Genomic DNA, 24,963 nt, shown 5'->3' with positions numbered 1-24,963 from the left:
TCCTCCTTTCACCATGCTGGAGATGGTCATCCTTTAATACTTTTGGGCTTCTCAGATGTCAAAATTCAAGACGATTCAATGTTTAAAAAAAGAAAGGGGTCAGAAACCTCCACCAGATGATTCTTCTCCAGTGTTAGGAATATTAGAGACAGACAAGGCTTCTTTGGCCTTTTGGCAGGACTGTCACCCATCCTGACTGTGCTTTTTGGGGTTTGTGAATGACCCAAGTGATGGGGCTTCCACCCCCTTTGTTGCACAGCTGTTCCAGCATCAGCCCAGAAACCTCATCCTTAGGAAGTTTTCCTTTGAAAAAGGCCATGAGAGTGAGAAACTGCTTGGCAAAAAAGGCTTGGTTGGACTTGGTGGAGTGCAAGAAACTTTCCAAGGAGGCAAATTGATTTAACTGCCCATTTCTGGGTCCTGGAAAGGAAAATTGCTACTAACAGGGGACTAAGGTCTTTCCTGCATGAGGGGAATCAACCAAGGCTTCTTTCTAGAGGAATTTCAGGCAAAAGCACATGGAAAGTCAGAAGGGTTTAAATGTCATGGAGTCATCTCAGCCAAAGGGACACAAGGTCACTGGTCCTGCAGCAAATCAGGCAGTGACAATATGGGGCAAAGGAATGTGTCACTTGGGTCACAGAGACAAAATAATCTGTGAGATTGATCTATGGCCAATTAAAAAATGATATATGGTGGTGTTGGTCACTGCCTTTCAGTCTGAAAACTGTTAGCATGAGTTTTTATATAAAACAGCCAAACAAGTGCATTTGATTGAGGCAGTTTGGGTTCATTCTGTGCCTTGTTTCATATTGAGAGGAATTGTGGATTTGTCTTCACAAACAAGCTGTGGGTCTGCTGGTAGATAAAACTAGCACTGGGAAATAAAAGGAGCAATGGGAAGGATCCCATTGATTGATGAATGGAAAAAGATATTTGCTTTTACAAATAAACTTTAGGTGTGCTGACAAATGAAATTAGACATTGAAAGATGAAAGAAACAATGGAGAACAACAACCCCTAAATTCCATAAGAATTAAAAATGAAAAGGGAGGGTAATAGATTAGAGGGAAATCTTTGATATCAGGTGTTCTGGGAAGCCTGAACATCTCAAGTACCTCAGCCAATGGGGAAAAACCCCTAAATTCCATAAGAATTAAAAATGAAAAGGGAGGGTAATAGATTAGAGGGAAATCTTTGGTATCAGGTGTTTTGGGAAGTCTGAACCTCTCAAGTACCTCAGCCAATGGGGACAGAGAGAAGGGAAATGTGGCTGGGAAATTGGGATAAAAAGGAGGCTGTGTCCTCCAAAAATTTGAGAGACCCCAGGGGAATGCCCCATGGCCTCTCCCTTTATTGGAATAAAGTAAAAAGACTTCTCTGTCTCCTTTTTGGACATAAACCTCTGGTGTTGTGGATTAATTTTCCTGACAATAGCAGTCCTCATCCCTCTCTTGGAGTCATGCTTCAGCTGGATTTGCACCCTCTCCTGGCAGGGCTCAGCTCTGCTCAGCTCCAGCACCACTGATCTGCTGTCCTTAAGCTCCAGCACCACCAACCTGCTGTCCTTTGGTTCCAACACCACTGATCTGCTGTCCTTAAGCTCCAGCACCACCAACCTGCTGTCCTTTGGCTCCAACACCACTGATCTGCTGTCCTTTAGCCCCAGCACCACTGACCTGCTGTCCTTTGGCTCCAGGGTCTCCAGGGCTCCCTGGAGGGCCCGTTCCTCCCGGGGATCCTCGCTTCCCTGCTTGGCCACTCTGTCCAGGCAATCCTCTTTCACCCTGAAAAGAACAGAATTCCAGTAATTCCAAAGGAGAGGAGCTGAATGTAACAGCACTCAGCTGAGAAAGCCATAGATGGAAGGCTGGCAGAGATGGGGTGAGGAATGTGGTTCCATCAGGGGATGCCCCAGGTCTGCTGGGGCAGGATGCTCAGGATGCTCAGGATCACCAAGGTGGCCATGGCTCTGTTCCCAGAGCAGGAGCTCAGCAGAGCTCAGCAGAGCTGTCCCACCTGCATGGGGACAGAAAGGGCAGCAAATGTTTTCTCTTTGCACTTCCTACGTTCTCTGTCTGCCCTGCAGTTTCCCATAATCTCTTCTTTCCCCGGCAGGCTGGCAATTGATGATTAATTCATGGGAAATGCTGAAGGCATGCCAAGAGCAGGACTTCAATCCAGAGGCTGCAAAGCCAACATTTTCCCCTGTGTTAACCCTACAACTTCAACCCACAGAGAACCTTCTGCCAGCCAGCACCACACTTTGCTCCCCTTGCCAAATTCCAGGAGCAGCCCAAGCTCCAGCTGCTCAGTCTGGGGCAGACTGGGAGAGAGGAGCAAAGGCAGGGAGAGCCCAGGATGGTGGAACAGCCAGAAAAGGGGTGACAAATTCCCCTGGGGGCAGGGAGTGAGTGTGTGACAAGGACACGGAGTCTCAGTCACTCCTGCTGTACTGCCCAAGGCAGCTGGAGGGCAGCAAGTGACAGATGAAGGGCTATGGAGCCCTAATTTAAATCAGATCCCAGAGCCTCTCCAAACCCAGCTGGAGTCTTCCTATTTACAGAATCTCCCTATTTACAGAGTTTTCCTATTTACAGAGTCTTTCTACAAACGACTGAATTGCTGTGGGTCCAGTTTAGATCCTGTGGTGAGCCTGGAGCAGGGCAAGGACCAGGAAGAAACCCCAAGGTCACAAAAGCAGCTTGTCCCTGCTTCTACCCAGAGTGCTGTCCAAGCCCATACTGGCTCCAGTCATTCTAACCAGTAAATATGATAAAAACCAAGCAGCACAATTTCCCTCTAGCAGTTCAGGTCTTGCAGAGCAGTAGAACACCTGAATCTCCCATGGAATTGTTCATTCTGGACATCCTACTGCTAGCTCTAGCAGTTCCTCTGCAACTTCTCCATGTTTTTTTGAGCCAGGTTTCTCATGATGAAACACTCAAGTGTTTGTAGAGTGTTTGCAGGCTCCTGAACTCCTTTGGTAAGGGAGGAAAGGTCTCTGGGACATTCAGCTGCTGTGTACATCAGGAAAATGGGTGGATGGATGGATGGATGGATGGATGGATGGATGGATGGATGGATGGATGGATGGATGGATGAGGGATGGATGGATGGATGAGGGATGGATGGATGGATGGATGGATGGATGGATGGATGGATGGATGGATGGATGGATGGATGGGGGATGAATGATGGATGGATGGATGAGGGATGAATGATGGATGGATGATGGATGGATGGATGGGAAGAAAGACCTACAGAGCCTCTGGCTGAGAGATGGCAGCAGGAGCTAAGACTATATTAGACCTTGGACATCTCAAGCTCAGAGGCATCAGGCTCACAGACTGGATCCCTCACAGCAGCATCTGAGGCAGTCAGAAGCTCACCTTGAATCCTGGTGGTCCCTGGGCTCCTGGCAGTCCTGGCACGCCAGGGTTCCCTCTCTTGCCTGGCATCCCGGTCATGCCTTCCTCCCCATCATCTCCCTGCTCTCCCTAGGAAAGAAACACACAAGAGGTCAGAAACAAAACCCTTTCCCCTTCTGGGGGGCCAGGGGAGTGGTGGGATTCTGCCCTCAGCAAGAAGGGACAGGTTTGCAGGGGTGGACAGAGTTGTGTGCACGTGAGTGTCTGCCAGGCTACAAACCCCCTTTTATTCACAGATCTGCAAAAGCAGCTCTGTGTGCAAGTGACATGTGAAGATCTGCTCTGGGTGCATGTAAACTGCAATATCCATAGCTGGATCACATCACTTGTTCTGTGCTACCTTGCAGCTGTGCAGCTCCAGGGCTGTGTTTGCTGCAGTTGAAGCTTACCAGCATCCCAGGCACGCCGTCCTTCCCAGGCACTCCATCCACTCCAGGGGCACCCTCTTGTCCTTGCCTTCCCACCACTCCTCGAGGGCCTGGCAGCCCAAGGATGCCCTAAAATCACAAAGGTGTTAAAGGAGGAGCTCCCACACAGCATTTCCTGGGGCAGAAAACTGAATTTTCACCTACCGGTGAGCCCCTGCTCCCTGCACTGCCCTGTGGTCCTTGCTTTCCTTTTTGACCCTGCAAGTAAAAATAGAGAGACATCTAAAATTGCAGCAGTTCTAGCACAGCTCCACCTGGGACTGTGACTTCAGGGTGTGCTTTTGGATAATGATTGGAAAGAGTTTTATAAGAAGGGATTTATAAAGTCAGTTGCTCCTGTTCTGGGGAATGAACTGCTATTTGGTTTTATTACAAGTGATTCTTCGTATGTCTTGAGAGTTCTAGGGCAGGAATGAATAGCTAGAAGGCAAGGACCTGCATTTTTCCTAATACAGAGCAGATGAGGACAAAAAAAGGCAGGATGAACTTGAGGGAGGATTTGGTACACTGGCAAACATTAGAACAAGATGCTAAAAACCTGAGTCCTCCATTAGTTCATTGACAGCAAACCCAGGACCCAGAGAGTCCTGAGGGGTTCAGGGGGGGCTTCTGTCTGAGAAATAACTCTGTTTTGGAGAGCTAATGGAAATTAAAAAGGTGTCTGAAATTTGCAATGCTGCTTTGTGAATAAAGAAAATAAATACTCCTGAGGTTTATTAGCTGTAAAAAGGATTAATTTGTGCAGAAAGAACGGAAAACTCAGCCTCATCACCTTCACCAGGGCTCTGTTAGTGAGGTAATGTACTAAAGCACTTTTAAATTGAAGAACTCATTTTCTGTGCATTGTTTCTCCATCTGCAGAGGACCAGGCTGGCCAGCTACATAAAATAAATATTCCTGGGGGTGCTGCCCCTGCTATTCATTAGACCCAAAGACAGTTCCAGATTGTCCATCAATGGGCAGGGTTTATTTCTCTTATCACCTGGTACACTTCTTGCCAAGAAGACCTCAAACTATCTTCTGGCATTACCCCCAGCAGGGTCAGATAAAAACCCCTGACATCTGCCAAGAGAGAGCAGGAATTTGCTGAGTATTGAGGTCACATACTTCTGTTTTAGCAAATAAAGCCCCTGGTTTGTGAGAATAATTAGCAAGCTGCCATAACAGGCAGATGTGGAGGTAGGAGTAGGTGTGGAGCGCCCCAGTGAACCCTGAAGGACCCACATGCCCTGGGTTTTCTTGCTCAATAAGGACAAGAAGTCAGAGGGATTGTTCCAAGAAACATCTCCATGGATAAAAGGACTCCAAACCCAGAAGGTTCCAAGCCAGAAAAAGTTTATGGTTCAAGTGGAAGGGACAGACTCCTGCCTGGCTCTGCCCTCCTTGGGATGGAGGAGCCAGCTGTGGCTGGAGACAGCACTGTCACAGACATCTTTTATGGAAAATCCTTTCCTTAGGATTTTTCCTCCTGAGGAGCTGAGAGGCCTCAGTAACAAAATGTAAACAATGATTTTCTGCTGCTGTGGAATGCAACAGGTGCATCTGTGATTGGCCCATGTTGGATGTTTGTAATTAATGGCCAATCACAATCAGCTGGCTCAGACAGAGAGCCGAGCCACAGACCTTTGTTATCATTCTTTGCTATTCTATTATTATAATTAAATCCTTTCTTCTATTCTTTTAGTATAGTTTTAATGTAATATATATAATAAAATAATAAATCAAGCCTTCTGAAACATGGAGTGAGATCCTCATCTCTTCCCTCATCCTCAGACCCCTGTGAACACGGTCACACACCACAAAGAGGGCACAGGAAAGAGACACAGCCCATGGCAGGGACCAAAGACCTGCCCAAGAGTCACCATCATGCTGGAGCTGCAATTGATCTTGGTCTTCTCCAGCCCCACAAAGCCAACAAACCTCTGGGCTTGGACACCCAAATGTTCACAGCCCTCCCACAAGGATCCCCACAGCCTTTCCAGGCATAGAGCATAGGCTAAAAAAAATCACACAAGCTGGGCAAAACCATGAGAATCCTCTTAATCAGAGATTTTCTTTAAATCTTTAAACTGGGACACTGCAAATCCACCCTGCTGAAACCTACCACATCACCTTTGGATCCCTTTGCTCCTGGCTTGCCTGGTGATCCAGGATCCCCCTACAAAACAGAAACAAGAAAAATCTGCTTAAAATTCTCTTCTGGCAGCATCTTGCACGAAGTACAAAGAACAGCATTTTTTGTGCCCTAATAACACTGAGTGTATGGAACCAATTCAGGGAAACTGCCTGTACTCAGACAGGCCCCAGGGGAAAAAGGAGCAGGGAGCTGTCTCCAGAGAGCATTAACAGGGTGTCAACTGCAGAAGGAGCAACTCTGCCCCTCGCTTGGGTGGTGCCTGAATTTGTGGAAATCATTCACCACATTCCAGATGGTGCCTGGAGAGCAGGGAGGTGGGCAGGAAGGAGCCTGTGTGTAGAAATTGTGTGCAGAACAAGCAATTTACACAGTGACTGCTGGTGCCTCCTCCCTCCTGAGCACTGCAGCCCTTGCCTTGGCTTCACCTGGGGATCAGGTGTTAGAAAACTGCCCATGGGGTAAAGCAGAGAGGGTATTTCACTGCTCTCTTCCCCATCGCACCCATCTCAGTCTTTTCTCCTGGCCAGCCAGGTTGGGTTTTTGGTATTTGTGTCAGTGGCAATTTCTGGACTAAGGTCAAATAAATGATAAGGAAGGACTCCCTGCAGAGCTCTCCTTTTTCAGCCTGTTTTTGAGCCACGTTTCTAATGGACCTTTACTAAAGACAATCCAAAGTTCCTGCTTCCATCTGAATCATCTGAGGGGCTACCGACCCCAAATAAACTACATCCACTGGGGAATGCAGCAGCTGTACTCATTTCTGGGCCATATAACAGAGCACTACCCTTTTAAACCCAAAATAGAATCTGTTGTTCTTCCCAACATCCTTACAAAGAGTGGGAATTGATTCAACTTTATTTCCCAATACAAACTACATTTAATGTGCTGCTGCACTCACAGTTGCAATAGTCACATATAAAGATTAAATGCTACTGTATGTAACAAGGGAATAAAAAGTCCTTCCCTGGAGTTTGGATTTAATTTAGCCTTTCACAAAGTCCTTCAGTAGTTTGAGAGGAAACATCTTGCAAGTGTAATAATGTGGTTTCACCTCACCAGCAGCACATCAGATGGATAATTTCCAAGCAGACACTTCCACTGTCATCCCATCACCCATCTCCAAGATTTCTATTCCCTCGGGGACCATTCAGAAAGGATGGTTTTGGAAACACTGGGAGTGCTCCCTGTTTGGTCACCCATTTATCAGTCTCAAACGTGGCTCAAAAAGCCCATTCCAGAGGCCTGGCTGATGGAAATGGCCACATTTCACATCTCCCCACACACTCCCACTGCAGCCCTTCCCACCTCGTGCTTCTCCTGTGCCATTGGGTGCCTCACAATAAAGCAGCATCTCTTACCGGTGAGCCTTGCTGCCCAGGTTTTCCTCTTTCTCCATCAAGCCCTTCCTGACCCTTAAATAAAAAACAGAGAGGGAACATGCCTTTGTTCTTTTGTGGCAACGAGAAAGAAAAATGAATGTAAAGTGATTTAAGGGGCAGAAGAAGACACATGTGTCTGCATTCTGCTGATACAGAAATGGGGAAGTTGTGGGGAGTGCCCAAATCCTGTGGATGTGCTTTGGAATTGCTCAGGAACTGCTCAACACCAGCTAAGCAGCACAGAAGGTGTTCTAATGCATCCCAAAATACGCAAAGCTCTAATGGAAGGGAACAGTTGGAGACAGCTGTCCTAGAAAATAAGGCAGCAGCACTACTACTCTGATGAATTAAAAATATTCTAATTACTATAATGAGTCACTCTGACCAGGTGCTTTTGAATGGAGGTAACCCTTGATTCCATGGAGCCTTTGCAGATCGGCCCCAATCAGCTGAACATGTCCTGCAAAGAGGGAATAAGGAGCACAGCAGGGTATTTCATAGCCCTGGTTTTGCTTTTGAGGGAAATCTTGCAAAGTTTTTGGAAGCTTCCAAATCATAAAGTTCACAGATCTTCCCATGGAAGAATCTACAGCCATGGGCACATCAGTCTTGACATTTGTCCATCACGCATACATCTTGTCTAGGATGTCTCCTTGACAATCACAGAGAACTGTGCCCAAACAGCCCTGCTCATTCTTTTAGCCTCACTCTGCAGGTGCAGGCAGGCTGAGGTGCTGACTTTCTTGCCTTCAGCAATGTTTTTATGCTTTAGGTAAAGAATTGTTCCTTATCTGAATCACAGCCGTGTGCAGCAGCTGGCCAGGGACAGCAGCAGGTTATGAACTGGGACTGCAGGTCTGGGGGCTGATGTGGACTGGGAGCACTTCCCCAAGGCAAACATTTTTCAATCATGCATTTGGAATAAGACTCACAGGATAACCAGGGTCTCCAGGCTCCCCTCGGTCCCCTCTGTCACCAACAGGGCCCTACAAGAGCACAACAAAGGCTTGAGGAGTCATCTGCAATATCTCAGTGGCTTGTGCATAAGGCAGCAACCCAGCTAATCCACCCCCCAAAAATCACTCCAGGATTGATTAGAGAAGGGATTTAACATCTTACTCTGTCTCCAGGTGGTCCCTGAGGGCCTTCCACCTTCCCGTCATCACCTTGTTGTCCCTGTGAGGAAAATGTTAGTATGAATATAAACAGCAGATTTTAGAGCAGATGTGTCTGTACAGACCCAATCCATATCATAGGAAGTCAAAGCCTCTGTTGAATTTACTCCCTTTTCATCCAAAGAAAGACTAAACAAATTTTTGTGTTGTTTGTTTCACTGACTCTCCACATTGCTTTCCTCATTTCTGGTGGTTGTTTTTCCCTGCTCTAAACTCTCCTCCTTAAGTAACCAGGTGCAGAGGGTTATTTTCAACAACTCCTAAAAACTCAGCAAGCAGGATGTAATTACGACAACATGGGAAATAGCTCTGTGCCTCTGAGTTTTATTGCTGACAGTTCAACCAAACTCTTTAACCAAAAATTTCCCTGCCCTTGCTGAGTGCTGCCTGGGCTGTCCTGGGAGCAGGGGTGGTCTGGATGGGCTCCTGGGTTGTGTGCTACCATTGTGGGCTTGTTTTACCATCAGCCAGGGGAGACACCCTCTCACACACCCCTGTCCTTGCTGGGATGCTCTCACACGCCCCTGTCCTTGCTGGGATGCTCTCACATTCCTCTCCTTGCTGGGATGCTCTCACAAACCTGTCCTTGCTGGGATGGTCTCACACAGCCCTGTCCTTGCTGGGATGCTCTCACATTCCTCTCCTTGCTGGGATGCTCTCACACATCCCTGTCCTTGCTGGGATGCTCTCACACATTCCTGTCCTTGCTGGGATGTTCTCACACATTCCTGTCCTTGCTGGGATGGTCTCACACATCCCTGTCCTTGCTGGGATGCTCTCACACTCCCGTCCTTGCTGGGATGCTTTCACACATCCCTCTCCTTGCTGGGATGCTCTCACACATTCCTGTCCTTGCTGGGATGCTCTCACACACCCCTGTCCTTGCTGGGATGCTCTTACACACCCCTGTCCTTGCTGGGATGCTCTTACACACCCCTGTCCTTGCTGGGATGCTCTTACACACTCCTGTCCTTGCTGGGATGCTCTCACACATCCCTCTCCTTGCTGGGATGCTCCACAGCACGAGCTCATGGTTTGGCTGGCAGATAACATCACTCAGCTTATTTATGACTGAGGTCTCTCCAAAACATGCACAGAGAGATCCCTTACGACTTAACAGAGACACTATCCTTTTAAATTCTGTTGTGAAAGTCACTCAGGGTCACAGTGTCCTGTTTTCTTTGGAGCCCAGCTCAGAGATGGCTGTTTCTCAGCTCCCCATGGAAGGTTGCAACATTCCAGCTCCTCCAGTTTTTCACTACTCCACAGCAGTCTCTGGCACTTTGGCTCCTTAGGATGAACATCTCTCAGAACTCCTTTGGTGCATCTGGGGGGTTCTGGCACAGTGGAGGTGCTTGGGTGCTCCAAGAAGCCTTGAACATCCAAATCTCAGCAGATTGCAAGTGTTTCACAGATTTGTGTAATTCTCAGTGGTTGCACCAGCCCTTTCTGGTGTATTTACAGCTCTCTTTGACCTTCTCTCTGGGCTGCTCTCCTGTTGGAGCTGCAGCTGCTGATAGTAAGGAAATGTCTTGGTGAGCCTGCCTGCCTCTGAGAGAAACTTGGGTGGCAGAGAGGAGAGGAAAGGAGGAGAAGCAAACCCTCACAGGCTCTGCCAACATTTCCAGTGCTACTGAACTTGCTGCTGGAAGCCAGCAGCAAAATACCTGGCAACTGGTTTGCCTTCCAGCCACTATCTAAGGAATGTTGCCTAGAAGGGAAACAAAGCCACCATTTCTCATCTCTCAGGGAAAAAAGAAATCATCCCAGTGTGTTGCTATGCAGAAGTCTTGGCACTGACTGCTTCTTCCCAAGCAGGATGTGCACACCTTTGCCATTTGGGACCTGAGATGAGTGTGATGAACTCAGAGAAAGCTCCTAACTCTGGTGCCCTTGAAGAGCATCAAGACTCACAGATTTTCTCCATTGTGGCTTTGTTTCCCCTTCAGGCTGATCTCCACCTTGTTCTCTGTCTCCTGCCTGAGAAAATCCTGCAGCCTGGTCAGCTCTAGGCCTGTGAATCCGAGCTCCTCCAGAGCTTCCTGGTGCCTCAGCTGCTTGAGAGAGAGATGAAAGCTCTGTGCTCATTCTTCAGAAAGTTGCAGTGAAAAAAAGTTAGAGTAAAGGGCAGCAAAGTAAACATGTTAGGATACAAATGGAAAAGGCATGGAGAAGAAGGGAAGGCTTGTTGTTGTTGGCTGCTGTCCCAAAGTGAGATACACCAGTTTGTAATTTTTAAAAGGATCCCATCTGGACTGCTTTAAGCAGCTGCCAAGAGCAGGCGTCTGCTCTGAGCAAGGCCTCTTTGAGGAGCTGCAAATGTAGGAAATGTGGTGGAGTGGCTGGCTGGGATGGCACCAGGGAGCAGGATTCCACAGCAGTGCCTCTCTCCAAACCTTCTCTGAAAAAGGGAAGGAAGACCTTCCCCACCATTGCATCCTCCTCCTTCAGCACGGCTCCATCCACCATGTCACTTACAGCTCACGGAGTGCTCACAGTCCCATTCCCATTTTCTCTTTATTTCTCACTGTCAGGCTTCCATTTTTGTGTTCACACTCTTGTGAGAGGTTACAGATGTCTGGAGGGAAGGAATCTGTCTGTCTTTAGGCTGGGATCCAGGCAACTCTCGGGAGAGGAGGGAGGGTGGATAGGAAAACTTAGATGCTAGATTTTGTGGAGCACATGGATGCTGCAGGAAGGGGTGCTGGAGGCTCAGTACATGATTTTGTGCTCTCCTGGTTCAGTATCTTCTCCTTCTGCTCCCCAGCAAGGTGTCAGCAGACCCTGGCCTTCCAGGAGAACATGGGTGAGGAGATCCAGCTGTCAGTGGTCATTAACAGAGCTCACTGCTCTTAGCAGTGTGCATTGAACATTTTGGTGGCTTCATCAGGCCTCAGCTTGGATACTTGCATGTAGAATTAATTTATCATAACACTGCTGTGCTCTTCTGACACCAGATCCACTCAGGGAACGCTTTTCCACTGTCCTTTTGCAGAGCAACATCTTGTTGATGAAGGGCAAATTGCTCCACTGAGCACTTCAGATGAATAATTTGGGGATCATTTGCTACTGAAATTACAAGAGCTTTCAAGATGGCAACTTTAAATGTTTTCAAATAAAACTACAGCTGCAATTTCAGCAATGGACAGACATATCTGCACACCTCAGTGCCTGCAGGGTCAATGGCTGACCTTGCTTTTGCTGGTCATGGCTCACAACTTTTTGCCAGGATGCTCAAGATTCGACAGTGGAATTGTGAGGAACGTCTGGGGCAGGTTCTGAGCCTGGTCATGAGCTCTCACATCATCCTGGGCTGGCTGTGCTTGTCTCACACCTGCCAGGAAGTTCAGCAGGGCAGCAATGGAGATAGGGAGCAGCAGGAACAGCTGCTCCTCCATGGATGTGTTTCAGCAGCAGGAAATGGGAGAAAAAGCACAATGGCCATTGTTCACCCCCAAAGAAAGATTTCTGAGTCTTAGAGGAACACAACAGCTTGCCCTGTCCCAGTGACCGCTGGCTGCAGGGGGAATCTCCAGACAGAGCATGGTGTGAGCAGGGTAACATCAAGAGCATGAAGGGATCCTCTCAAAGCCCCAGCAAGGGCAAGTCCTTATAAACTCATTTTATAAGCATTGGAGATCCTGTCTGCACTGCAGCTGTCCTCCCACCTGTGTGCAGAGGCAAAGCTGAATGCTCTCTTGAGTAGAAAATGAGCAGGAAGAGTTCATGCACCTCTCCTCTTCATGGGGACCTCACAACTGACCAGTGCCCATCACCATCACTTCCCTTCCCACACCAAGGCAGAATCACAGAATGGTTTGGGTTGAAAGGGACCTTAAATCCCATCTTGTTCCACTCCTTGCCATGGGCAGGGACACCTTCCACCATGCCAGGGTGTTCCAATCCAACCTGGCCTTGGGACACTGCCAGGGACAGGGCAGCCCAGACCTGAGCCACTGCTTTGCCACCCTCTGAGTAGAGAACTCCTGACATCTAACCAAAATCCACTTTTGTTTTTTGTAGGAAGCTGCTCCCCTCTTTTAGACAGCCCCCTTTAAGCACTGGAAGGTCATAAGGAGCTCTCCCCAGAGCCTTCTGCAGAGAGGTCTCAGGAGGGAGGGAGCCGTGCTGCACAAGGCATGTGAGGGACACCATCAGCCCTGGGAGAGCCAAGCAGCCCTGGAGCCGACAGGAAACCACTGAGGAGTGACTCACTGCTCCAGCCTGGACTGGTTATGGCTCTGCTGACTCAGCAAAAGGGCGAAAACTCCCGGGAAAATGGAAAGAGGGCTCTGAGTCAGGGCAGCTGCAGCCAGGGGCTGTGGGAAGGTGGGGCACAGGGAACGTGGAGCAAGGGCCATGGAGAGGGAAAACACCAGCAGCTGCAGATCTGCTCCTTTGTGCAGGGAGTTACTGTGACCTGAGCACAGAAAGGCACCAGTCTGAGTCCTTTTGGCTTGGGGATGGAGCTGAATTCCTGTGGATGGAGGCAAAGCACATCCTCAGCCCCATGCTGGCTGGCTCAGCCCCTGGCACAGGGCTTGTGGTGTCTGGGAAGGACGTGCTGGTGGCATGGGGGTCCTGGCATGGGCTGGCACAGGCAAGGCTGCAGCTTTGAGGGGTTATGTGTGTGTATGAGAGGCTGTGGGGTCAAGGAGGCACCTCTGCCTCAGCTCAGGGTGAGCACAGTGCAGATGCAATTACAGCAATTGTCTCATTGAAGGGGAAATGAGATGGCCAAACCCCCTGAGCTTACCTTTTCCCCCTTTGGCCCTGGTGGTCCAATTGGCCCTGGTGGTCCTGCATGTCCCTGTGGAGAGCAGAGAGCACGTGAGGAGCCAGGAAAGAACTGTGGGACTGAAGGCCCTCCCTGGTTCCCTGATCCCACGAGCCCTGGGTGGTGCATGCCAGCTTTGGGGGGCACATGGGCAGAGATGAACCAAATGCAGGTGGTGCAAATGGGGACTTGGCAGAGAACTAAACTCAAGGTCAGAAATAAATCTGACTCGAGGTCAGAAATAAATCACGGTTTAAGAACAATTCGCATCCTGGAGTGGCAGTTTTGCTGTGTTTAAGAACAGGTAAAAGCTGGGAGGTGAAAATAAAACCCTTACCTGGTAGCCCTTTAAGCCTGGGTCCCCTTGAGCACCCATCCTTCCTGGAGCTCCCTGGAGAGGCAGAGACAGAGGCACTGAGAGAGCAGCCCGTGGTGTTGGCACGAGGGGAGAAGGCACTGGGCTGTGCAAAGCAAAGCTCTGCACATGTGGGAGTGTGGCCAGTCCTTGTCCTGGCCACCCCTGAGCTCTGCTGCAGCACCTGATGGCTTCTCCTTGGCTTTAACCTTTTACACATGCAGAGGGCTGTGCCAGGAGGCCTTGCCCTGCCTCTGCCTGCCTGCAGCAACAGATTCCCCTCCTCACTCAGATTTGCTGTCAGAAATGGCTGCATTTCTGTGCTCTTCACCTGCCCTCCTGCATGCCCCTATATCCAAATATCCAAATTAGTGTTGTGCTAGGAAGTCCACCAGACTTCCACAGACCAGAATCACACCCTTAGCAGAGTGAACAAAGGGGTTTAAATCAGATCATCACATTAAAGTGAGTCACAGAATTTCCATATAATCCCATTTAGCATGGAATAAAGCCCTTTCCACAAGACAAAGACATGTCCACTCCAATAGACTTGCTCAGATGTTGCTTTGCTCCCTTGTGAAATAATCCATGGAGGCTTTGCCAAAGACTATTAAGGGAGGATATGTGGTGAGGCCACAATTTTTAGTGCAGGAAAACACTATCATCAAAACCATCACTCCATCACTCATTTGCTACTGTTCTGAAGTATCACCACTAATCCTAGTTCATAAATAATTCCTGATTTTGCACAAAGTTCTATCAAATAGAGTGCAAGAAGTTTCCTACCCAGCCTGCAATGCACGAGAGGCACTTTTATGTACCACTGCTGTCCTGATGCATTCATCTCTTGTGCCTAAAACAAATTAATTTCTCCCCTCTTTGCCATACTATGGCTGCTCTCTCTGGAAGCCTCACCTTCAGTACCCAGTTCAAACCCTTTCCCATGCTTCTTCTTGCTCCAAGTGTTTTAAATAAGTAGATCAAGAGTGGGTGTAGAAACAGGGCAGAAATCCAAGGCAGAGTTCCTTATAACAACACAGCTTGACTTGGAAGCTGCTCTTGCCATGAGTGTGCAGTCTCAAAGGGGAAGATCTTAGCAAAAAATAGCTTATCAGCTCACTCAGCTGAGGAAAAATCCCCAATATTTCAGCAATTTCAGCCCATCTGGGGAGCTGTGAAGAGCTGCCTCCATGCAACGTGAGCTGGGCTCACGGGGCACCAACCCAGCCACCCCTATGGACTCTCCTCTGTGCTGATTGGGACAAGGGTTGAGATGTTTTGGCCAATTAAACCCATCTAACAGCATTTTTCAGTGCATTTTTCAGGCTCTGCTGGGCTCTGTGCCCCAGCCAGGCCCGTGCCCACCAGTGCCAGGTTTCTGTGGGTTGTGTTCAGCCGTTTGCAGAGCTCTTCTCACCATCGGTCCCAGGGTACCTCGGGATCCTTTGGGGCCTTGGTTCCCCTTCGGCCCCTGCTTCCCTGGGGATCCCATCTCTCCAAGCTGCCCCTGGTAGCCTTTGCTGCCCTGCAGAGCAAAGGCACTGACATCAGTGTGGGACAAAACTCCTTCTGCAGGAAAACATCAGAGACGAGGAAGGGAGAATCACGGGCTGTGATGGTATCAAGGAGAGATGTTCCTACCTTCTGGCCAGGCTTGCCCTTTTCTCCCTGTTTTCCTGGTTTCCCTTCTGGTCCCTGGGAGGAGAAAACCAAAAAAGGCTGTTGGAATGGGAAAGCAAAGGAGTCACATCCCAACCAGCACTCCCAAGCTGTTTCCCTAGCACACACAAACCTGAGAGCATCCTCACCCACACCTGGGGGCCAACAAGGAGGCCAGAAGGTTATGAAGGTCAGATCACAATCCACAGGTGCTACAGATGGAGGAAAACTCATTGCTTAAAGGTGGAAAGCTCTTTGTGCTCAGGGGGCACAGCTGAAAGGTGATACTGTGATAATGTTGATGATGGTGACTTTGAAATGACACCTTGAAGATAGGTCATGGAAAATTGTGTCCATCTGTCTCCAAGGGTGCAAAAGAAGAATCTCCAGAAGCGCACCTACCTAGCCTCTGCTACAGAATGGGCTGAAATGTGGAAAACCACAAAAGGTTTCCTCTGGTTTGCCCCTGAGCTGCCGTCTCTGCACCACGACTCTACCAACAGTTGTATCCTCAACTTTGGCACTAAATTAGGTGTCAATACTTTTAATATAGTTTTAGGACCCTACCAATAGAACCATTGATTCCATACCAGTTGTCCTAATTTTTTACCTTGTGAAAAAGGCAATGGTTTCATTCTCTATGCACCTACCACACACAACCTCCTGCTCCCAGTGAAACCCCCTCCCTCTATTTGTGTTACTACTGCCACACACAGAAACCACAATCTACTGATCAGGCTTCTAGAAATGCAGTGGGATGCAAAACTCGGGGTGGGGGCCATGGCAAGCAGAGGCAGGAATGCTGAGCTGCTTTCAGAACCCAGTGTGGGTGCAGAACCTGCTGCCCCTCCTTGCGCCCACACCACAGGCATGTGCTACCATGAGCAGCTAAATACAGCAGCCTCTCCTTAGGGACCTCAGGGAACTCATTTTTTCCAGTGTTTGACCCTGTTGGCTGCAAGGGAGACAGAATATTTTTGAATTTGACAGAAAGAAGCAAAAAGTATAACTGAAGGAAATAACTCATGCTTTTTGGCAATTGTGACAAACTTTTCAACAGCATCTCCACACCAGCACCACCTCTCTCCCTCTGCTTCCCCTCCTTCTAGCTAAGAAGGTATAATTTTCATCATGGTTGGTGTTGCAGTCTCTGCTGAATAAAAGCAACTTTTAAAGTGAGACATATCGGGGGGTTTTCACTCTGATCTGAAACATGGGCCTCAAAAGTGCCTGCTCTGAACACAAAGGAGCAATTCAGCCTCATTCCAGCCCTAAAGGATTGTGCCAGTTCACTTCCCCAGAGGGAATAGCTCCATTTTACCCAAGTCAAACATTTCAGGAGTCCACCTTGCCATCACCATTAGGCTTCACAAAGCACAGGTCCCTGCAGAGGAGCACATGAGCCTTATTCTGTGTCTCTTCCATACTGCTCAGGTTTTTTTTTTTTTTTTTTTTTTTTGTGTGTGTTCTATTTTTTGCTGCCCCTTTCCAAGAGATCACTTTTGGAGCTGCGTTCCCACAGCTGCCGAGCAGCCGCAGCAGATGAGGGGTGCCAAGCCTCCATCATCACCCACAAGATTTACACTTCTGACAGGAGTGCAGAGAATGAAAGCACTGATTTCACTAATGAAAGCATCAGAAATGGCCAGACCCTTCCAGCTCCACAGCAGCTCACTGATACTCAGCACCTGAAGTAACTCCACAGCCCCTGCTCTGCAGCACTGCCCTGGCACATTATGGCTTAAAAATTTGGAGAGGGAATGGTGGGATCAGTCAAAAAGCTTTGCTGTCAAACAAGATGTGACTGAATAATGAGACAACTGGGGTTTTTAATCAGCTGCACAGTGTTTTTCCATCAGTCTTCCTGGACTGTGCTTTGAGAGCTTGTGGAAGCACAAGCAGTAGATGCTTCCTGCAGACAGGATAAAGCCCATTTTAAGCTAGATCTGTTTCTAACCCAGTGATGGACAAGGCCTTGGTCTGCTCCAGCAGAGCAGTTCTGCACACCCAGATATGCTCCCGGATCTGCAGTGGTGTGGCAGCTCATAAAACAAAGATTTCCATGCAAAGGTTCCATTCTCAGGCTGATAAAGTGTTATATTGTCTGTAAAAAATGCAGATAGCAGGTGAGACACACTCTTTATCACTGGGCAGAGCAGGTGGACCCTGTTCATGGGAAGGTCACGAGGATCTCAGGATACTTCAGAAGAGTCTGAGGTACAGCCTGGCTCCCTCCACCAGGATACATCTCCCATGGGTGTTTCAAGATTGAAACTTGAATTCTACCCTGCCTTGGAAAATGTCTTTGTTTTTCGAGAAGACAAGTTTAGGCTTTAAATTTTCCCATCTGAGAAACAAAATTTCCACACTGCTCCTGAAATCTGCCAGCATTCAAGTTCCTGCTTGTACTCACCATCACGAAGTACAGATAGAATCATCTGGGAGAGGATAAACAACAAACCCCAAACTTTGACAGCCCAAGTCCTGCTCATAAAGTCGAGCTCAATCCACAGTGAGGCTGTGCTGTGTACAAACAGCTTCTCAGACTTTCTCAGGCCTCCTTCAGCTTGTCTTTTCCCTTGATGGTGGGTGTGAACAGAGATATGGGCTCCAATAAACTCCTTGTACCATCTTCCCCTTATGACACATCAGCCTCGGGGAGCAGGGATGTTCATCTGCTCCAGAAGATTCTCCTGGGTCCTCCAGCTGGGGTGCAGCTCTCTCTCCATTAATGGAGAAAAAAAACCAACATTGGCAGCATCACCATCTCCTGTCAGTGCCAGGGAGAGGAGCTGTCACTCACAGGAAGCCATGGAGACCTCGTTCCAAGCCTCCCTTGCTGTTCTTGACTCTCATCCACTGCCTAAAAGCTTGGCTGGTGTGAGAAAATGGGTCAGACCACGCTGGCGACGGCACGGGCAGAGACGTGGCTCAGATTCTGAGTTCCTGAGTCACCTCCTCGAGAGGAATGAGCTCTATCAGTCAGGGACATTTCCCTGCTCTCCCAGCACGCTTTCTAGGACTTTGGCCAGCAAGCTGTGCTGGTGAGTGGGAAGCCTACCATGTGTCTGATTTTCCTGGATATGCTTTCTCCAACTGCGCAGGAATCCTGCCCAGATGAATTTAGAGGCAGGTCAGCACTTGTCTAGGGCTCCCAGATATGTGATATCTCTACTTGTGATGATCCAGATGTGGTCGCTTTTGCAATCCCAGATGTTCCCAGGGCACATACGCAGGGGTTTGCACAGTTCCCAGAAATCACTGCACTGCCCCACTCCACACATTGCACAGGGAAGGAAAAACCCAGCAACAACTTTGGTAGCCTGCAAAAATAGTCCCATCCTTTTTCTCTCCATTCTTCTGACTCATCTGTCCAGGGATAAAAAAAAATCAGGGCTAGAAAAGGAAGAAAACAAGAAAGGATAAAAATAAAATTCAATGAGATGTTATCTTCATCCAGGCTCTCCCCAAAGCACATTGGGAATGCAGAAGCTTTTGGTACCTTTTTAACTGCAGTGTGAAGTTCCTCAGGTTCCTAAGACTTCTTCTCTCTTTAGCAGAGATAGGAGTGAGGGCAGAAGATGTACAAAAGCCTGCACATCAAAATAAGGAAATCCAAGCTCCCTTTGCTGGACTCACATCAGCTGGGTCACTGTGCCAAGGCACTGAACACTCGGTGCTTTTGTTCCCAAGGTTTGCACACATTTTGTTGTATGCCTTGGGTTACTGGTTTGATGAGAAAATATATTTTCTTTTCAAGCTTCTTCCATCAGTGGGAATATTTTTAAATGGTGATTTCTCTTTATATGCTGCAGTCTTCACTAGAGAAGCATATCAGTACCTCCAGATGATGATGGTATTTGTGACCAGGGACAGTGGAAAGCAGCAGTTTTATTAAGTCACATGCCTTCAGCTATGCCAAAATATCCAAGGAAAGCAAAATAATTATAGTCTTATATTACAGCGACCTGAGTGGGCCGCTGCTGGTGAGAGAGACGGTGAATCTTGTATCTTGATCAGAAGGCTTGATTTATTAATATATGATATAATACATTATAGTTATACTAAAAAGAATATAGAGAGAGGTTTGCAGAGCAGCTAGCTAAGCTGAGAAGAGATAGAAAAGAACCCACAACAAAGTTGTGTCCAGGGACTCAGTCCCCTGGCTTGCACTGATGATTGGCCCTTAATTATAAACATAGAAAATGAGCCAATCAAGGTGAATCCTATTGCATTCCACAGCAGCTGATAATAATTGTTTACCTTCTCTTCGGGGCCTCTGGCTCCCGAAGACACAGAAATATGAAAGAAAAGGATTTCTGTGGAGAAATGTCTGCGACAGTCTTAGGTCTAGCATGTTTAAAATTTCATTGTCATCTTCAGTAAGGATACAGATTTACAAGGATTTTTTTTTAGTATAGCCTTAGATATTCCCCTAAGGGAAAGAAGAATTGTTTATTTTCCAATGCAAATTGGTTAATTTTTAAAGAAAAAGAAAAAGAGACTTCCAGCTGCTGATGGCCTTGACAGAAAAGTCAGATCTATTGCCCAGCACAACAGCAACATTTAGTGGAAGCAAAGAGATGAGCAGCTCAGCTTTAAATTCTCCAGACATCAACAGTTGAAATCTATGTTCCGACAACAGCATCCAGAAAAACAAAACAAGGAAGTTGAATGAACTGCAGAGAGATATGCCCTGAGCAGAGCCAAACAACAAACAGGGCTCAAATCCTGACCCAAACTTCCCCACAGCCGGTGATGCTCCTGCTGCAGGCAATGGGTCGGGGAAGTGGTAACAGAGATGTGACTCACCATCCTGCTCTGGCTGCTGGCATTCCAGAGGGCAAATGTGTTCCTGCCTTCCTTGCAGCACAGGAAGGAAGCTCTCAGGGCACAGAACTGCTGGGAGAGCCTCCCAAAGCTTGCCTCAGGTTGCTTCAGGATTGCTCAAGACTGCTGTGGAGCAGGAGCTTATTTTCAAACTATTTTTTTGGTTTTTTGGTGTGTCATTGAGTGAAGGTCTGAGGTCACTCCTCCCTCCCAAAAGTAAGGCAGGAAGAAACAGAACCAGAATAAAGCTACTGAGCAAAGGAGAAATGTGACATGGTGACAGGGAAAAAAAAGATAAGATAGTTTGAGGCACTGGATGTAAAAAGGGCAGGAAAACTAAAAGCAGCAATAAAGGTAGGAAGCATGAACGATAGGATGACCATGCCCATATTGTCCAGGCCCAGCCAGTGAGCTCATTTAAAGGGAAATGAAAAAGCCCCATATAATTTCCTACTGCTCAGCAATGTCTCCATATGAGAACCTCCACTTAATAAACTTTGATGGAGAGAAGCCTCCCCCCATGGAGGACAGTTCACAAGCACGCAGGAAATTAGTGGGATTATTTAGGCCGGGCATTTGAAGACATAAATGTTTTGGATTTATAAGAAACACATTTCATAATCACTCTGCCTAGCAGTAGTCTGGAAGGGGAGGAGACAGGGCAGCAGCTCCTGAATGAGTATGGGGAAAGAAGAAAGACTCAACTGTTCTCGAGAAGAAAGACCTGATTGTGCTGTGAGGGTTTCACTGGGAGCACTGGGAAGCAATGGGCCCTTGGCCTGCCTGTGGAAACCCGAGTGGGGAGTGCAGGTAGAGCTGGCTGTGCTCAAAGAATCAGCAAATTGGGGAAATCCTATAAAAAGGTCTTGGATGGCAAGGCTGCAGCCAGAGTTGCTGTGACTTTCCTTTCAGCTGAGCTCCTCAGCTTAAAATGGGAATCCAACCCAAAGTTGTGTATCCTGAACTCTCTGCTTAAGAGCAAACTCTTATCTGCATGCAGCTGTTGCTCTGAAACTTGCTGCTTTCAGTTTTGAGGAGGAGCTCTATTTAACTTGATTTTTCTGAGCAGCCACAGTGTAAGGCAGCAAAGAGTCATGCACAGGGCAGTGCTGTGTGCTCTGAGCTGCTCTGGTTCCGTCTGATAGCCCTGAACTGCCACTAATTTGCTGTTTCTGGGATAATCCCTTTTCCCCCCTACTCTCTTTGCCTTTCCTTCCTCATTTCTAGGAAAGCACAGGAGACAAGATGCCACTAAAATGCTTGATGGATGAGTGGGAAGTGTAGGAAAAGTGCAAGGCCCCATCCCCATTGAGCTGTGAAGATTTCATACACAATGAAACCAAAATGCTCCAAAACATTAGTGCTGGAATCTGACAATGGGAAAAAAAAAAAAGAATAGAGAGAGCACCTGAGCAGCACAGCTCTGACTGACACTCCCCCAAACACTAAGGGTTAATATCTTCCTTTTGAAGGACACAGATGCCCTGGGGTTGTGGAAGAGGAGGGGAATGAAATCCTCTCTTGCAATAAGGAGGGGAATCTTGGAGCAACTGCCCAAAAAAGTGTGTCTCCTTCGTCTGAGTCAGGAAAGAAACCCTGCCAAGCCAATGGGATTTATTTCAAATTCTGGCTCATTTTGACTCCTATTAACTCTAAACTAAGACCAGCTGGGATCAGGCTGCCTTCCCCAGCAGCAGAGCCTGTGAGGGCCAAATGGCCCCTCAGCTGCTGGAGAGCAGCCCCGGTTGCTGCAAGCAGCAGTTCCCTGGGGATTGGGAAAGCTCTGTGATTCCCTGCAGGATGCTCAGGGCTCACAGGCAACCCTGCTCTGCTCCAAAGGTGTCAGTGGATTTGCTGGGCTGAGTCACAGAGAGCAGAATGGCAAAAAAGGGGGAAAAAGTCCCACACAATAATATCACCCAAACAGCAAAATCCAGCATGTAGCTCTGCATTAAGTGGGGTGTTCAGGAAAGGCTGACCCTGGGGCCACCAGCACTGATTATTAAAGAAAGAGGAGAAGATAATTGCAGCTGTGGGCAGGGGTGCCCAGGGATGCTCACCTTGGGTCAGGAGGGGAAGCAGAGAGACCCAGGCCTGCAGCTCCACAGAGAGGCATTGCCCTGACTCCTGGTCTCAAACTCTTCAAGGCAGAGCTTTTCAGCATATTTGACTGCATTTCTGAGCAACTTCATTCACCTTTGGTTTTTGCAGGACAAATACCTGCTTATGGCTTTCCTGAGTGTTGGTCTGCACAAGCAATGATACTCCAGGGCTGTAACTCAAGGACTCACCAAGGCCAAGTGCAAATACCTTCAGGCCTGGAAAATGGGCTCCAGGATAGGAACTGGCCCCCTGATACTGGAAAGGACAGGCTGTAGGACAGGGGGACGGCCTGCTGTGACCTCCTCTGCCACTGACTGACCTCCTGCATCACCCTGGACCCCTTCACTGTCCTGTGCATCTGCTCCTAACACATTATTCAGGGCAAGATTTGGAGTAACACACTCATTTCCTAAAATTTATGGTGTGAGGACCTCACTGGTACCACAGACACAATGCCCTCCCCTGACACCCAGCCTGGTGCTCTCCATTCCTTCCTCTGCTCAGTCAGAGGGTCACCCCACACTCTCTACTCAGGAATTTTAAGAAATTTCATTCAAGTAATTACTCCACAGGCAGCCCATGGTCCAGGGCACAAAAAACCAGCTTTTCCAGGAAACAACATCTCAGTACATTATAAAAAAAAAAACCCATAAAATTTCGGCATGGAGAGCAGAGATTAAAACCAGGGGTGACTCCAGGATTGTCCTCAGTGTTTTCAGGGAGCTGGATGCCATGGAAGTGGTGCTGCCAGCTGTGGCTGAGCTCATGTGCATGCAGAGAATGGCTGGATTCAGCAGCAGCAGCAGCAGAGCTAGGGGCTTTGTTGCAGAAAACCTTTGAATCATGTTTTCAGTGGCAGGAAACAGAAGAGAACAAAGAGCAAAAACCACTCTGGGACAAATTCTGCTGTAAGTGGTGTTTGGACAGCATTGTACAAGAGCAATGTGTTGGATGAGAAGATTCCTGCTCTGCCCTGGCACTGCAGAGCCCAGAGGGCAGCCTGGCATTGCAGAGCAACTCGTCCATCCTGGCCAGCAAGTCATCCTTGCACTTTGGGATTGTAGCCTGGAGATGAGAGAGGGACAGAAATGTGGTGGGAAGGATCCTCAGGTCACCATCCAGAGCTGTGTGTGGGGCTGCTGCTGCTCTGGGGAGCCAAGAGCCACGAGTTCACTCCATGCTCTGCACTGGGCTGGAGAGCAGCTTGATCTTATGAGTTCCCTCAAAAAACCTTCTCAGCTCTCCAGCCCAGCCCAGCCCTATTAGTCTACCCTCCTGAAGAGCAAATGAAAGGACTTTGGATCTTGTTGCACCAGAGCAAAAGGATTTACAGCCCTTCCAGCTCTTCTGGGCTGATGGTGCACATCTGCATGCCCCAACAGGGCCGGCAAAGGCAGCAAGATCTGCTCTGATGTAATTGTTTATGGCAATTCAGAGCACTGGAGTGTCTGGCTCGGAGATTTCTGAGTCCTGACATGGCTCGAATGACACTGCAGATAGGATTTCAGGTTAAAATTGAAGTGGAAAGAACTCGACTCCCAGTTTTGCTGAACAATGAGGGAATTTCTTGTTTCAGAGCATGTTGGATTTCAGTACTTCCAGGCTCTCCAATTGCTTTCCTGGAACTGTAAACCCCTGGCTATCAGATGTCTGCCATGTATGGCAACCAGCACATTACACAAACCACAGTGCAGAGCCACAGAGCACAGCTGGAAACCCATCACCTCCCTCCTCCAACTGGCCTGGGCCTTCCTCAGCCGCTGCTGCATCTGCCATCCTCCCAGGGAAGGGCTGAAATGCCACATTTGCTGTCACTGCAGAGGAGAAGCACAGGAAGGAAGCACTTTTTGGGGAAAGAGGTTGTTCTCAGAATCCACTTGTCTGTGACCAGGTTGTTGGTGGCACACCAGTGACTTCATCCTCTGATGGGGTCAGATCCTTTGTGAGTGCAGGTTACTCTCCAGGGATGTTCTCTGGGTGTTTCAGGCTCTGTGGAACTATTCCCTCACAGCCTTACAGATGAGCAGACAAATGATCTTTTCTTTTTGGCAAACCACACCATGACACTTGCACTGCTGAGGGATGCCTTGCCAGAGTTCACCAGGCTCTTGTACTTTCCAGTGTCCACACACAGTGAGGAGAATATCCTTGTTCTGCCTTGGCCATACAAAAAAATCTGGATTTCCACCAATTTCTCTGAATGCAGGTGCCCAAACAGTCCCAGGCTCTGCAAGGGGAAGGGATTTTCAGCCTTCTGTTGTTTAAACCAGAGGGCAAATGGCCATGCTCAGAGGAGAATCAAGGTCAGGTGAAGGCAGTGAGTTTATGTTAGAAGACAGAAACCACTGGGAGGAGATAATTCGTGGCCAAGCAGCTCAGGAAAGGTGCACATCTCTGGAAATTCCAACTGGACCTTGCACTGGTGCTCTGATTTCTCTCTTATGGCCAGAGGGACAATTGGCCCATTCCTCCACTGAAAGGAGCAGTGTGAACTTGGACAAAGTGACCAAAAGATAGAGGATACTCATTTATCTCAGCTCCAGCTGCCTCGAGCCCTGCCAGCCACAGCTGTGAAGCTCATCCCAGCTGCCAGGTTTGTTTGCTGAAATCCACTGGTGCTGAAACACGTACAAACCACCCCTGGAGACTCAACTGGGCCTCCCTGCTGCTTTTTGTTTGAGCCTCAAAA

The 24,963-nt window shown here is 48.3% G+C and overlaps 1 protein-coding gene across 1 annotated transcript in view; it reads right to left on the bottom strand.

Moving 5' to 3' along the window:
- The window catches only part of COL27A1 (collagen type XXVII alpha 1 chain), a 145,591-nt gene that overhangs the window by 9,543 nt on the left and 111,085 nt on the right, over positions 1-24,963 (bottom strand). Inside the window, exons 38-49 of the mRNA XM_059486610.1 lie at positions 15,324-15,377; positions 15,100-15,207; positions 13,665-13,718; positions 13,307-13,360; positions 8,495-8,551; positions 8,308-8,361; positions 7,355-7,408; positions 5,964-6,017; positions 4,004-4,057; positions 3,821-3,928; positions 3,393-3,500; positions 1,680-1,787 (exon numbers count right to left, since the gene is read on the bottom strand). Coding sequence (XP_059342593.1) covers positions 1,680-1,787; positions 3,393-3,500; positions 3,821-3,928; positions 4,004-4,057; positions 5,964-6,017; positions 7,355-7,408; positions 8,308-8,361; positions 8,495-8,551; positions 13,307-13,360; positions 13,665-13,718; positions 15,100-15,207; positions 15,324-15,377 — 867 coding nt within the window. The remainder of the gene's footprint in view (positions 1-1,679; positions 1,788-3,392; positions 3,501-3,820; positions 3,929-4,003; positions 4,058-5,963; positions 6,018-7,354; positions 7,409-8,307; positions 8,362-8,494; positions 8,552-13,306; positions 13,361-13,664; positions 13,719-15,099; positions 15,208-15,323; positions 15,378-24,963) is intronic.

This window comes from Ammospiza nelsoni, chromosome 20, assembly GCF_027579445.1.
Source record: "Ammospiza nelsoni isolate bAmmNel1 chromosome 20, bAmmNel1.pri, whole genome shotgun sequence".
NCBI lineage: Eukaryota > Metazoa > Chordata > Aves > Passeriformes > Passerellidae > Ammospiza > Ammospiza nelsoni.
The sequence above is the reverse complement of the archived record's forward strand: the minus strand, read 5'-3'. Positions and strand labels throughout refer to the sequence as shown.